This window comes from Solanum pennellii, chromosome 11, assembly GCF_001406875.1.
Source record: "Solanum pennellii chromosome 11, SPENNV200".
Classification (NCBI taxonomy): Eukaryota; Viridiplantae; Streptophyta; class Magnoliopsida; order Solanales; family Solanaceae; genus Solanum; species Solanum pennellii.
In genome coordinates this window covers 65,863,840-65,876,349 of record NC_028647.1, presented here as the reverse complement: position 1 = coordinate 65,876,349, position 12,510 = coordinate 65,863,840, and the positions used below count along the sequence as shown (strand labels likewise).

The window sequence follows — 12,510 nt, the reverse complement described above, 5'->3', positions numbered from 1 at the left end:
TAAACTTTTGATTTGATATTTAAATAACATTTTCTTGATTGCTCCTAGAGTCATTGTGAATATCATTGTTAATCCTAAAGATATTTATCTCATAATTATCATTTCTATAATTGATATTTCAAAACCTGAGTTTTCCGGTGGGTTATGGATTGAAATTTATATAACGTCACAAATTGGGCTCATATAATGAAATTTTGAATTTAGATAACTAAATAAAGTACTAATAGTCAAATTTAGATTTTCTACTAAAAAAACAAGTAAAAGAAATCTTTTTAGAAAAATTATATAAAGGGTAAAAGAGGAAAATGAAGAGGTGATTAAAGTGGAAATTAAGTCCTCACCAATATAAGTAATTAGAAAACAATAGATCTACTTTTATTATAAAGATATTTCCTTTGATTACTTTTACTTTTTCAGCATTTTAACATTCATTATTTATTTTCCAAACAATTTCTCAAAACCTAAAACTTTACATTAATTAAAATAGAGCTACGATAATAAAATATTTATATTAAACATTATTTCTTACGAAATCGATAAAATACAACACGGATTTATTAATTAATAAATATAAATGGAGAAGGGATGTTGTATTTAATTCATGACATGAAGAATCAATTGCTAGGGATGATATTTTTTCTCATGCGCCCACCCATATAACGTCCATTTTTAATACTCCAATTTATAGTAATCTTCATGCATTTATTATAAAAAAAAAAATTGCATTTTTGTCAGGTTTAGCCTTTGTAGGAGCGGATTCAAACTTTTAACTTTTTCGTTAAAAAATTACACTATATCTATATCATAAAAAGGTTATGGACATATTGTTGAAATTAAATTCTATAATTTACGTTTTATATTTTGAATTTCTTAGAGAAAATTTTCGTCTAATCACTAATTGATCCAAGAGATTCATCCATATTTTATTTGATGATATATTTAGTAGATGATGAATCTCTTACGATTTTTTTATAATTATTTTAATTCGTATATTTTGAATTTTGTTAATGAAAAAATTGGTGAGGCAATTCAGATAGTACTATTTACCAGTACTCAGACTGGTAACAGATGATCCACTAATTAACTCAAAACAGTTCATCTCAATTTTTAATAACACACACTCAAACAGTTAAACCGTATGCAGGCAACATTTTATGACACTTTTTCGTTGAAGTGTGTGATTATTTATTTCTTTTATTTTAATGATATATTTTTTTAGTGTAATTTTTAAAAGAATGATATATTTTTACATATAGTGACTATAGTTTAAATTTTTTTAAATTGTTTTACTTTTAGTAAGATAATTTATAGTTCATAGAAAAATTTATAATTTATTTTAGTTTATAAATTTTAAAATTATTTTTTCTTTTAAGTTTGTGTCAATCATTAAACAATGTCATATAAACTAAAATTTTTAAAAAATATATTTTTATCATTTAATTATATATTATGTCGATACAAAACATAGATATATACACGTCAAAAATCACTATAGTTTCAACAATAATAATAATTTATTGATTAGTAGAATTTAAATAGAATAAGATATATATAAGTTTTAAAGTAATTTTACGGAATTAAAAGATAATTTTTGATACACGGCTCAAGAAAAGTCACTACAAGTTCAACAAATATTCAAAAGTTTGAGCCAATAATCAAGATTAATTAAATTTTGGATATGTTTCTGTGTTTGATTTATTCTTTTTCATGGACAAAAGACATGAAAGTGTTCTATTTTTATTCTTGGGAGGCGGTGAGAATTAAACCTGAAAATATTTTGCCTGATTTAATACTCGTTTTGTATATTTTTATTTGTACATTTTAGAATTTTGCATGTTTTTTAAGAAATAATAATTGATACAAAGATTTTTTTAATCATAATGATGTTTAGCATTAAATTTTAAAAAAATTTATTACCTTTTTTTAATATAATAAAAATAGCAAATAAAAATAAAAATTTATTTTAAAAATAATGAACAACAAAATATAAACAAACCTAACCACCTTGTATAAGAACTTAAATTAATTAAAAAGAGCATTTATTACTCACTCCATTTCATAAGTAATTTGGCTAGTTTTAACTTTACATAAAGTTTAAAAATCTAGATAAAAAAACTATTCACTAATCATACATTGAAATGAAAGGAAGTATCAATATTAATAAGGGTCGTGGTGGAATCCTAAATACTTCTTCATTTTTAATCAGAAGTTTTGAATTTGAATCTTCGTAGGTATATATTCACTAATGATACATTGAAATGAAAGGAAGTATCAATATTAATAAGGGTCGTGGTGGAATCCTAATACTCTTTCATTTTTAATCAGAAGTTTCGAATTTTGAATCTTCGTAGGTATATATATTCACTAATGATACATTGAAATGAAAGGAAGTATCAATATTAATAAGGGTCGTGGTGGAATCCTAAATACTCCTTCATTTTTAATCAGAAGTTTCGAATTTGAATCTTCGTAGGTATATGAAGTGTATTTAATCAGACTCTATTATAAATATCAAACGCGGATAAAGAAAAAGTGACAACTACTTACTGCTCTTTAACTAGAACTACTAGTACCACAAGTAGCTCATCATGGAAAATGACTTTACACATGGAATTAGACAATTCAGATATTTCCTCTACTAGTAACTACCCAAAATTTTTAACAGAAACCATCAATTAAGACAACACTCTAATAATATTCAACTGTCTTTACAAGGTACACACTCAAACAGTAAAACTAGATACTATATCCTATGCCAATTTTTTTTCCTTTTTTCTTTTTCTGTGTGAAGCAAAGAATTCTATTGGTACAAAGAAATAAAAATAAGATAGTACTAATACTACGCATAGAGCTCATGCAAAGTTACTATTATAATAAATCTATAGTTCACACAATATATATCGTCAATATAAATAAAATTTACACCATGAAATCATTTTTATCTGTCATCACAGATAGTATATATCATTGGGATATAATCTGATGGTGTAAAAAATTATTTATACTGACGATATGTTCTCAAAGACTTAAACTAGTGGAAGATGTTGTTTGGTCTTTGAGGTCATCGGTTGTTGTTATAGGAAAAAGTGGTAGGGTTTTGAGGGGTCGATTAAGACAATATGGTGAATTATTTGGATTAATATTCATCATCACGATCCAATCTTTTCCATAGGGTCTTATCATGCAATTTTCCATATTTTGATCAGCTGGTTTTGAGAGATCCATTGGATATAGATAAGTCATTACTTGAGATGATGCTTCTTTGATTCCACCCTATATAACACAAAAAGAAAAATAAGAATCTTCAAAGTATAATAAGAGAACTTGACATAAACAGTTGTCCATCAAAATAATAACCAGCACGAATATAAGTAAGTCTCTTTGAAAATATTTCATAATCGATGAGAGATAAGTGTATTAATCTCATACATATAATATATAACTTAGTTCTAAGGTTTACACGTTAACTAAAAATGTATATTTACCAAAATATAATGCTAACATCATATCATATAAAAGAATCTAATCATCTCTTCAAATATATAGTCACCAAAGACATAATTTCTTACACAATCAACTAGGGACAGGTATATTCTAACACATCAATGGTATTAGACATATCACCACAAGAGAATTATTAATTACATGGAGATTTTCCTGGGAGTGGTATCAAAATTTGTAGAAAAATAAGATTTCTGCAAATTTTCTTATTAATCCTCAAAAAAATCCCCATGTAATTAACAGTTTTCTTATAATGGAGACGCTAACGGTATAAATTCGTCAGAAACAACTTAAACAAACTTATGAAATAGTTTCCTCATGCAATAATAAAACAAAAAAAAAAACACTATTTTTGTGCATACCTCTTGAAGAAGGGCAGTAGTAGATGTCAAAGGACATATTTGGTACTGATCAGTAGTAGGGCAATGAAATAGGGTATTGTTATTGGAGTTAGTAGTAGTAGTTGTACTATGAGCATCAATAGGATATTGAGCTAATATTTGTTGTTGATTCATTTGTGCAAGAAGTTTTTTCTTAAGTTTTTGTCTATCCCTAGCTTTATGATTTTGAAACCAATAAAACACATTTTTCCCTTCAATTTTCCCAAATGAAGACAAATGACAAGTAATACTTTGTATTTGTGTAGCATTTGGATTTCTTAAACCTTTTCTATACATTTCTTCTAAGAACATAAGTTGTTCTGGTGTTGGACTCCATCTTGTTGGCCTTCCCATTTTTTCTCTTTTCAAAACTTGCATATTGTATTTTTATTTTTTTTTGATGATTAAACTATATGGATAAGTGAGATTTTAATATCTATTTATAGAGAAAAAAAAAGATAGTGAAGATGTGGGGTGTCTAATATTGGGGGTAGTTTGGAATTAATCCTAATATCATTTATTGTGGGACTGAATTTAATAAAAATGTGCATTACACATAAATTTTAAAAAAAATGTTAGGGTCATTAATATTAATTTCACTATCTATATAGAGGATTTTGACACATTTTGACAGTTGTGGATTGTGCATGAATGTTTAAGGGAGGATGAAGAATATATATTTTTGTTCATATAGACTCATTAATTATTCATATTCTACTTGTTTAACCAAGGGACCTATTTTTTATTATTATTATTATTACATTGGGGTAAGAGAAGTCATGATTTTAAAGGTTTCAGAATCGAATGCTTATCAATAAAATAAAAATTCAGTTATAATTTTAATATGAAGTCATATTAGATGTGTTGTTTTCATAATAATTTATATTTCTTTTTTTTTAAGTATGATGTAATTGTTTGCTATTTTTTTTAAATCTATTTAATTTTTTTGTTGTTGTAATTTACTCCTAGTGATTCTGTTTTTTTTTAATCATGTTTTTTCAAAATTGGAAAATTAATATTCGTAAAGTATTTAAAGAAGACTAAAAGTGTTGATTTTTGATGATTTAAAATAAAAAGATAAGAATTGTTGAACAATATATTTAAAAATCATTTGAATATTTCCTAAACACTAACAATATTTTTTTTTCATTTTCTCAAAAAACTCTCAACAATAACACAAAACTTTAACTCAACTACATTTGATTCATCTTTTAAAAAACTCAAATTTTAATCTATCCTCAAACATTATCCAATAAATTAAAAGGAATTACCTCAAAAAGAAAAAAAAAAGAACTTCTAACTTTTGTGTGTCCATATTTTGGTGAATAACACGGACTCATAAATATTTAAATGTTACACTTCTTTAAGAATATACCTACAATTGTACTACTACTTCACAAATCACAACAAATATTATAAAAACTTGGCCTAAGCCATCTGCAACCACTCAAAGTTGTCCGCATAATTCATTTAGACACCTCAACTAATCCTTGTGCCAATTGAACACTTTATTTGTTCAAAAGCCATTCCTATTAAACACAAAATGCTGACATGGCAAATAACGTGTAATTCACTTTCCTTGAGCGCGTTAATTTATTTAAAATAATATTTTTCCTTTTTTTTTTCTTAATTTATACCCCTAAGTTAATTTAAAAAAAATTAATTAACAAAAAAAAGGACAGTTCNCCCCATACCCATGCACCAGTGGTTATCTTCTTCCCCCACCATTCTAATGATTTCAAAATTCTTAGCATTTTGTTTCGTTATTTTTTTTTCCATTTTTTGTAAAAAAAAATCTGCTAATTTAATATGTGAGAAGAAGAAAAATTCGAACATTGAAGTTAAAAATTGATCGATATTCGTCCATCTCTATTTCGATCACTCCGATTGAACAAACATCGCCACTCATTAATTTATTAAAGATGATATTAAAAAATTCAACATACTTTCAATTTTTCTTGGTCATGAATCTTAAAAATAATTTATTGACGTTTATTTATTTTCACAAAAATCTCAAAACGAATGGAGAATAACAGATGATAGGAGAATAAATTTGAACGGGAGATTTTTATTTTTGTTATCTCCATTATCAATGGTGAAATTGATGGTGGCTGCTGGGGTTCACAGGGTAGAGGAAGAAAAAAGGTCAAAGGGTTAGGTGGGGGTGGGGGAGATTTTCTTTTTAAATTGAAAAATTATATTTTATTGCTAGACTGGGTACATGTGCCAAGTGTCATAATTTTATTTGTCATTGTTTTAAGATAATGCGCGTGAATTACACGCAAAATATTTTTTTAAAAAGTTTTCGTTTTATGTTCAATAGATACATATTCTTTAATATTAAAGTGTCTAATAGGTAATAGTCTTAGTTGAGGTGTCTAAGTGAATTATGCGAACAACTTTAAGGGACTGTTGATGACTTAAGCCTAAAAACTTTCATCTAACAAGAATGTGACTAGTCATTCTAAATATTTAAACAAAGTGAAAAGTTAATTTGTATATTTTATCAAGTACATGTACTATCCAAAAGAAAAATTAATTCACTCTACAACTCCATTAACTTGTGTGACTATATAGGCTCATTCATATATTTTAAATAGGGTTAATTGTGGGTTCAATGAAATTGATTTCCCCCTCTACCTTTATTTCAATTAATTAATTTTGGTAGTTATAATTAAAAGAGTTATGTTTTTTAAGCTGGGTGTCAACATGTAAGGTAAGAAATTAATTTAATGTGACCGTATTATATTTACATATTGCATGGGGTAGAGGTGGAATGAGAAATTTTAATTTATATGAGTTAAATTTTAATTATTTTTTAACTTATTGGATTCTATATAAATTGTTAATATTAATGTGTGCTGAATGAAATTTTTTAATATAAACATAAAGTTTTAGTCAAAATTACTTATTTTTGCACTCGTATTTTTAAGGCTAACTATGAATCTCATACCCCTATGCCAGCATAGATTCGATATATATTAAAGTTGTTAATTATTATAATTTATAATATTTTTTTTACATAATTTTAAATTAAAACAAATTAAAAAATAAAATTAAAAAAAAAACAATTAAATTTTCTAAAATTTCTTTCACTAGAAGCAAATATGTCGATACCAACAAAACTACAATTAGAATGATCACTACACTCATTCATCACCTAAAAACTAAAATATATAGGTGAACGCGGACTTATTGTATAGGGGCAAAGAATTTTAAAAAATAAATTAATAGGTGACTGATGATTTAATCATCACACGAGTCTCATATCATTATTTTATTTTATTTCAATTCATATCATTACTGCGACAAGGCTAGGGAGTTGGATGCATTGTATACCACATTAATAAAGCCAACTTCTTTTGAGATTTTTCCTTTTTAATTCGAACGTATATATTAGAGGAGAATGTTTCGTATTAAAAATTGTTTTATGTTTATACTCAAATTCGAAATATTAAGAAAAGAGGAGCGTCATCCATTCCAGCACAATCGTTAATGATAAGTCAGCCAATAACTATTTTCCATTTTTTTTAATTATTCAAGCAGAAGATTCACTTAATATAGTTATTTTTGTTTTAGATAATATGAAAAGTAAAATAAGTTATAATATGTGTTTTTCCTTATTTTAATATTCTAAAGTATTTATGAAAAGATTAATTAAACACAAATATTTATTATATATAGTAAAAAATACTTCTGGAATGAGTGGATTAAATATGATTACTTTATTAAAAAGTTATTTCTATAAAAGTATTCGGTAAAGGGAATAAAAAAAAGTTAACAATATTATCTCAATTGATTAGTTATCTGAATTTTTATTTTATTAGGTGAAACTTTAGTTCTCTATCTGATAATTTCCTCCTAACCTTACCACAATTTTTTTAAAGAAAAATTAAAAAAATGCAAGCTGTTGTTCTTTCAGATTATTAATTCCATGAATTATGTATTATCATTTGTAGTGATCTTTTCTTTTTATATTTTTTTTAACCTCAGAGAAACCTGTAATTGATATCTATTCTTCGAATATGTACCAAATAAATTCACTCTTATTCAACAGTTCACAAGTCCTAAAAAGGATATAAATTATACTAAAATCCAAAAATATGTTAATGCGCAATTGATAATTACAACAAAAGTTTTATGAGATAGAGGAAATAAGGATCACGTACTTGCTCAACTCAAAAATTATTTATTTAAAATTCTCCAATTTTTCTCTCTCAATTTATATGATATACTTCAAAATCTCCCAATTTATATAATATAATTCAAAATTCAATAGGTAAACAAAAGATAAATTACCACATTTTATTCATATGCTTTTTAAATACTTTTTTATGTAGTTTTTAAAAATAGAAATTATTTTTAGAAAAATGCATAAGTACTGTTTAGACTATGGCCGAAATTTTAGAGACACGCCTTAACTAAACTAAGGTCCTATTACCTCTGAACTTATTTTTTTTTGTAACTTTGTGCACCTTTTGTCTTACGTGGCACATTTCGCGAATCCCCTCAATTGAGGTGCGTGGATGATATATGGATGTCACGTAAGCCAAAAAGGTGCACAAAATTACCAAAAAAATAAGTTCAGGGGGTAATAGGACCTTAATTTAGTTAAAGTGTGTCTCTGGAATTTCGGTCATAGTCTAGGGGGTACTTGTGCATTTTCCCATTATTTTTTTCAAAAAACTTGAAGATTGTACGTCCAAATTTACCGTCAAATAAAGATGTTTGACTCTTAAAACTTGAACTGTGTCATACAAATTGAGACGATATAAGTATTTTTTTATTAAAAAAAAACAGTTTCTCACTCAATATCGAGAGTTTGAATCAAAGCCTTGATTAAATGCGAGTCGCGTATTGCAGCGTTCATTCGGAGGTAAGGCACGCCTCCAACATGATTCTCTCCATATCAGAGCTCAAACCTAAAACCTCTGATTAAGTATTGAATAATCTCATTACTTGATCACCACAATCCGTATTGATTAAAAAAGAAACTAGAGTATTAACTCTTATCTTTCCTCTCCCAAAAACAAATAAAAATTGAAACAAAACTCATAAAGACAAAAGAAATACAGTAGGGTGTATATTCATAGAATTAAAATTAGTTGCAGCGTGAATTAATTTCATAAAAGGCTAGGTAGATATAAAATTTCATATTTCAAATTCTTGTAGTTGTAATGTTTGATTTTAGAAGGTAAAATAATTATTACATGTAGCCGTCAAAATTAAAGTTGTAATTAAATAATTGTTGCATAAGTAGACTCAATTGCCAACCGTAATGATTAATACGCTTAACATTTCACTACAGGATGTAAATGATTATAGTTATTATAAGTAGTTGAATTTCAACACACAAAATTTATAACACCAAACATTTTCCTGTTTCATTTTGTGTGCTGAAATATGTGTGTTTATGTTTTTAAAAAAATTATATCATTTAACTTAATTGTTAGGTAAGAATGATTTTATTAGATGCGATCGTATCACTGTCTTAATATTATTTTTATTTTATTTTTACTTATTATCTAATAGTTATATTTTATTTTTTACACTTTTTTTTATAGTAGATGTATCTTGTATTTTTTTTGTAGATTTATTATTTAAATTGAAGATATATGATAATATGTAATAACGGAGAACGATGAATCTATATAAATATTATATTTATTAAAATAATTATATTTATAGCCAAGTATATAAGAAATATGTATTCTTGTTGATTATTATATTAACGGATAACTAGTTATATGTAAAAAAATTTATATGAAATTTTTTTCTCCGGCTAAAATTAGATATAGGTGTTAGAATATTTAGTTTCGTCGAATGATTGTAATTTTGTCGCAAACAATGACACGAATCTCTATAATTGCTTTTTTTAATTAAATTTAAAATTTTAAAATATTTTTTATGAAATTTCTGACTATGCCATTTTTCTTGTCTTGGAATTTTTACACGTGTTAACATTAATTTTTGGTGAGCTGGCATGAGTTAAATTTATAAATAGTCATATCTATAGTGAGGTCATCATATATAAAATTTGGGTTTTGTGACACAAGCAACATTGATAACTCTGATTTTTTTGGTAAATAACTAAATGCAAAATTAATTATCTACACACACTAATTAATTATATGTTCCCTAAAGAGAAATATATATAGTTGTCACGTCATTATTTGTCCTTATTAATAGTTTCAACTCTTTAATTTTATCACCTACTACATTGGTTCAAATTTTTGGTGTGTTATAGGATTATAATTTCTCAATTTTTAAGAAATTAAATTTATATATTGATAAATTATATAAAACATAGTGTAACTACTGAAATTATAAATTTACATATTTTTGGTTAACAACGGCTTGTACTAATAACTTTTCGTAGCCAACTCCATGCAGTTTTACATAATACTATTGAAGAGTCTAGATTTTATATATGTCCCTTTCTATATGTATTTACGGTGTATATGTTAAAACGAATTCAATATATTATTTCTAATTTTTTAATTTATGTGATATAAATGAAATGTTGAGTTAATCAAATTTTATTTTAAATATTTTAAGTTGTTACTTAGTTATTACAATTTAATTAAAGTACATTTTAAGCAATTTCACATGATACTATTTTGGTTCCAATATCTTTTGTCCAGAAGGAATTTCTATATATATATATATATATATATACTCAAATATGTCATCCAACTTTCAGAAAAGGCTCATTTATATCTTCAGTTAAAATTTTGGCTCATTTATGTCATTACCGTTAAAGAAAAGGCTCATTCATGCTATTATTTTTAATAATGGTTTTGTAAAATCATTTTTGACATGTGACCAATTATAATTCGACCACATCATCAATCTTTTTAATTAAAAAAATCATAATTCTGAAAAAAGAATGATTTTTTTGTTATTCAAAAAGTTGATGACGTTACCGAATTATAATTGGTCACGTCATCAATTTTTTAATAAAAAAATTCAAAATTCTAAATAAATATTGAATACATTTTTTTAAAAAAATCTTAACTAAAAAAATTAGTGACATGGCCGAATTATAATTGGTCATATGTCAAAAATGGTTTTACAAAATTATTGTTAAAAAATAATAGCATAAATTAATCTTTTCTTTAATAATAAATGAGCCTTTTCTGAAAATTAAATAGCATATTTGAGCCTTTTCCTTTTTATTATTATTATTATTATTATTATTATTATTATTATTATTATTTTTGGGTGCGGGTGGGACTAAGGAATTGAATTAAAAGATCCAATGATTTTTTATCTTACAATCACTAGCATTCAATTCAATACGTTGCATGTGACACAATTGATTCATTGGTGACGTCAGTTTATTAAATATTTCTCATAAGTTAGATCATCAATGAAAGCAACAACTAGATAAAAAGATACATTTTCTCTTTCTTAAGAAATATATCGATGACCTTTATCAAAATAATGATCATATTATCACATAATTATTTTTATATTTATTTTTTAATAATTAAATACATTCCTATATGAAAAAAAAATAAAGGAAAAGAAAAAAAGAAAAACTATTAGTAATTAAAAAAAAGGAGGTAAAGATGGAAATAACAATCTAACAATATCATAGATTATTGTTACTTATAGATTGATTTAAGTCATAAAAATTAGTGGGAGTTGAAGAGATATACTATTTGAGTAGGGAATGTAGATGAATGAATTTTTTTTTTCCTAATGTATGTTTAGATTTAGTAAATATAATAGAATATCTTTTAATTATATTTAAAAAATTAATCAATATGAAGAATGAAGGATTTTTTTTTAAAAAAATGAGATTGAAAGATAAATAGTTTTCTAGTTCATAAAGATTTGTTATATCACTTTGTCACAGTATATCAAATAAAAATAATTTTTAGCGATAATGAATATACATATTATCAATGAGTGTTAAAATATTAGTTAATATATTTAGCAACAATTTAATATTATTGTTAATTAATTGTGCTAAATATTATTTTTGGTATAGCGTGTATTAGCGTCTATATCTTTGTAAATAACAAAGAGAAACTGTTTTCAATAGACCTTCGACTAAAAAAAGTTCGAAATCAAATTGCAAGAAAAATATATGAGCAAATACCAAGAAATAAAGCAAATATAACATGATAATAATACACTCCTTCAAAAAAATAGAAGGCTAGCCCGTACTTCTCTCACATAAGGTGTAAAAATATAGTACTATCGATTAATCTTTTATTCTAAACAATAATTTTAGAATTTTTCTATTTAAATTCATATCCACGATTAGCTAAAATTGTGTCATTTTCTAGCTTTCCAAAATTGTATGTCCTACCATCTTTACAACATTGACTTTTGTTTATGTGCAATTATATTGGATTGATTCACAGGCCATTAAATTAGCCAATGTATTTACTGTTCATAATAGTGATTAATTATTGATTAAAAAAAACATTGATTAATTATTATGAATTCTAGAGGACACTGTAGTGCATATATGTCTTCTGAAATTCTGAATAAAACTTTAGTTTTGGGGGAGCAGGTCAGTAAAATAGTTATGAATTGGTGGTGCCTCGATTAGAAATATTCATTCATCATAGTGGGGCTACAATAAAAATTTGTAGTTTAATTTAATAAAATA

General features: G+C 25.2%; 1 protein-coding gene across 1 annotated transcript; it reads right to left on the bottom strand.

The window, feature by feature from the left end:
• Positions 1-2,522: 2,522 nt before the first annotated feature.
• Positions 2,523-4,288, bottom strand: LOC107003475 (WUSCHEL-related homeobox 3-like). The gene is made up of 2 exons (XM_015201813.2): positions 3,864-4,288; positions 2,523-3,273 (listed from the first exon to the last, which is right to left on the bottom strand). The coding sequence occupies exons 1-2, from the start codon at positions 4,257-4,259 to the stop codon at positions 3,019-3,021; spliced, it is 651 nt and encodes a 216-aa protein (XP_015057299.1). The 5' UTR covers positions 4,260-4,288; the 3' UTR covers positions 2,523-3,018.
• Between the last annotated feature and the right edge of the window lie 8,222 nt (positions 4,289-12,510).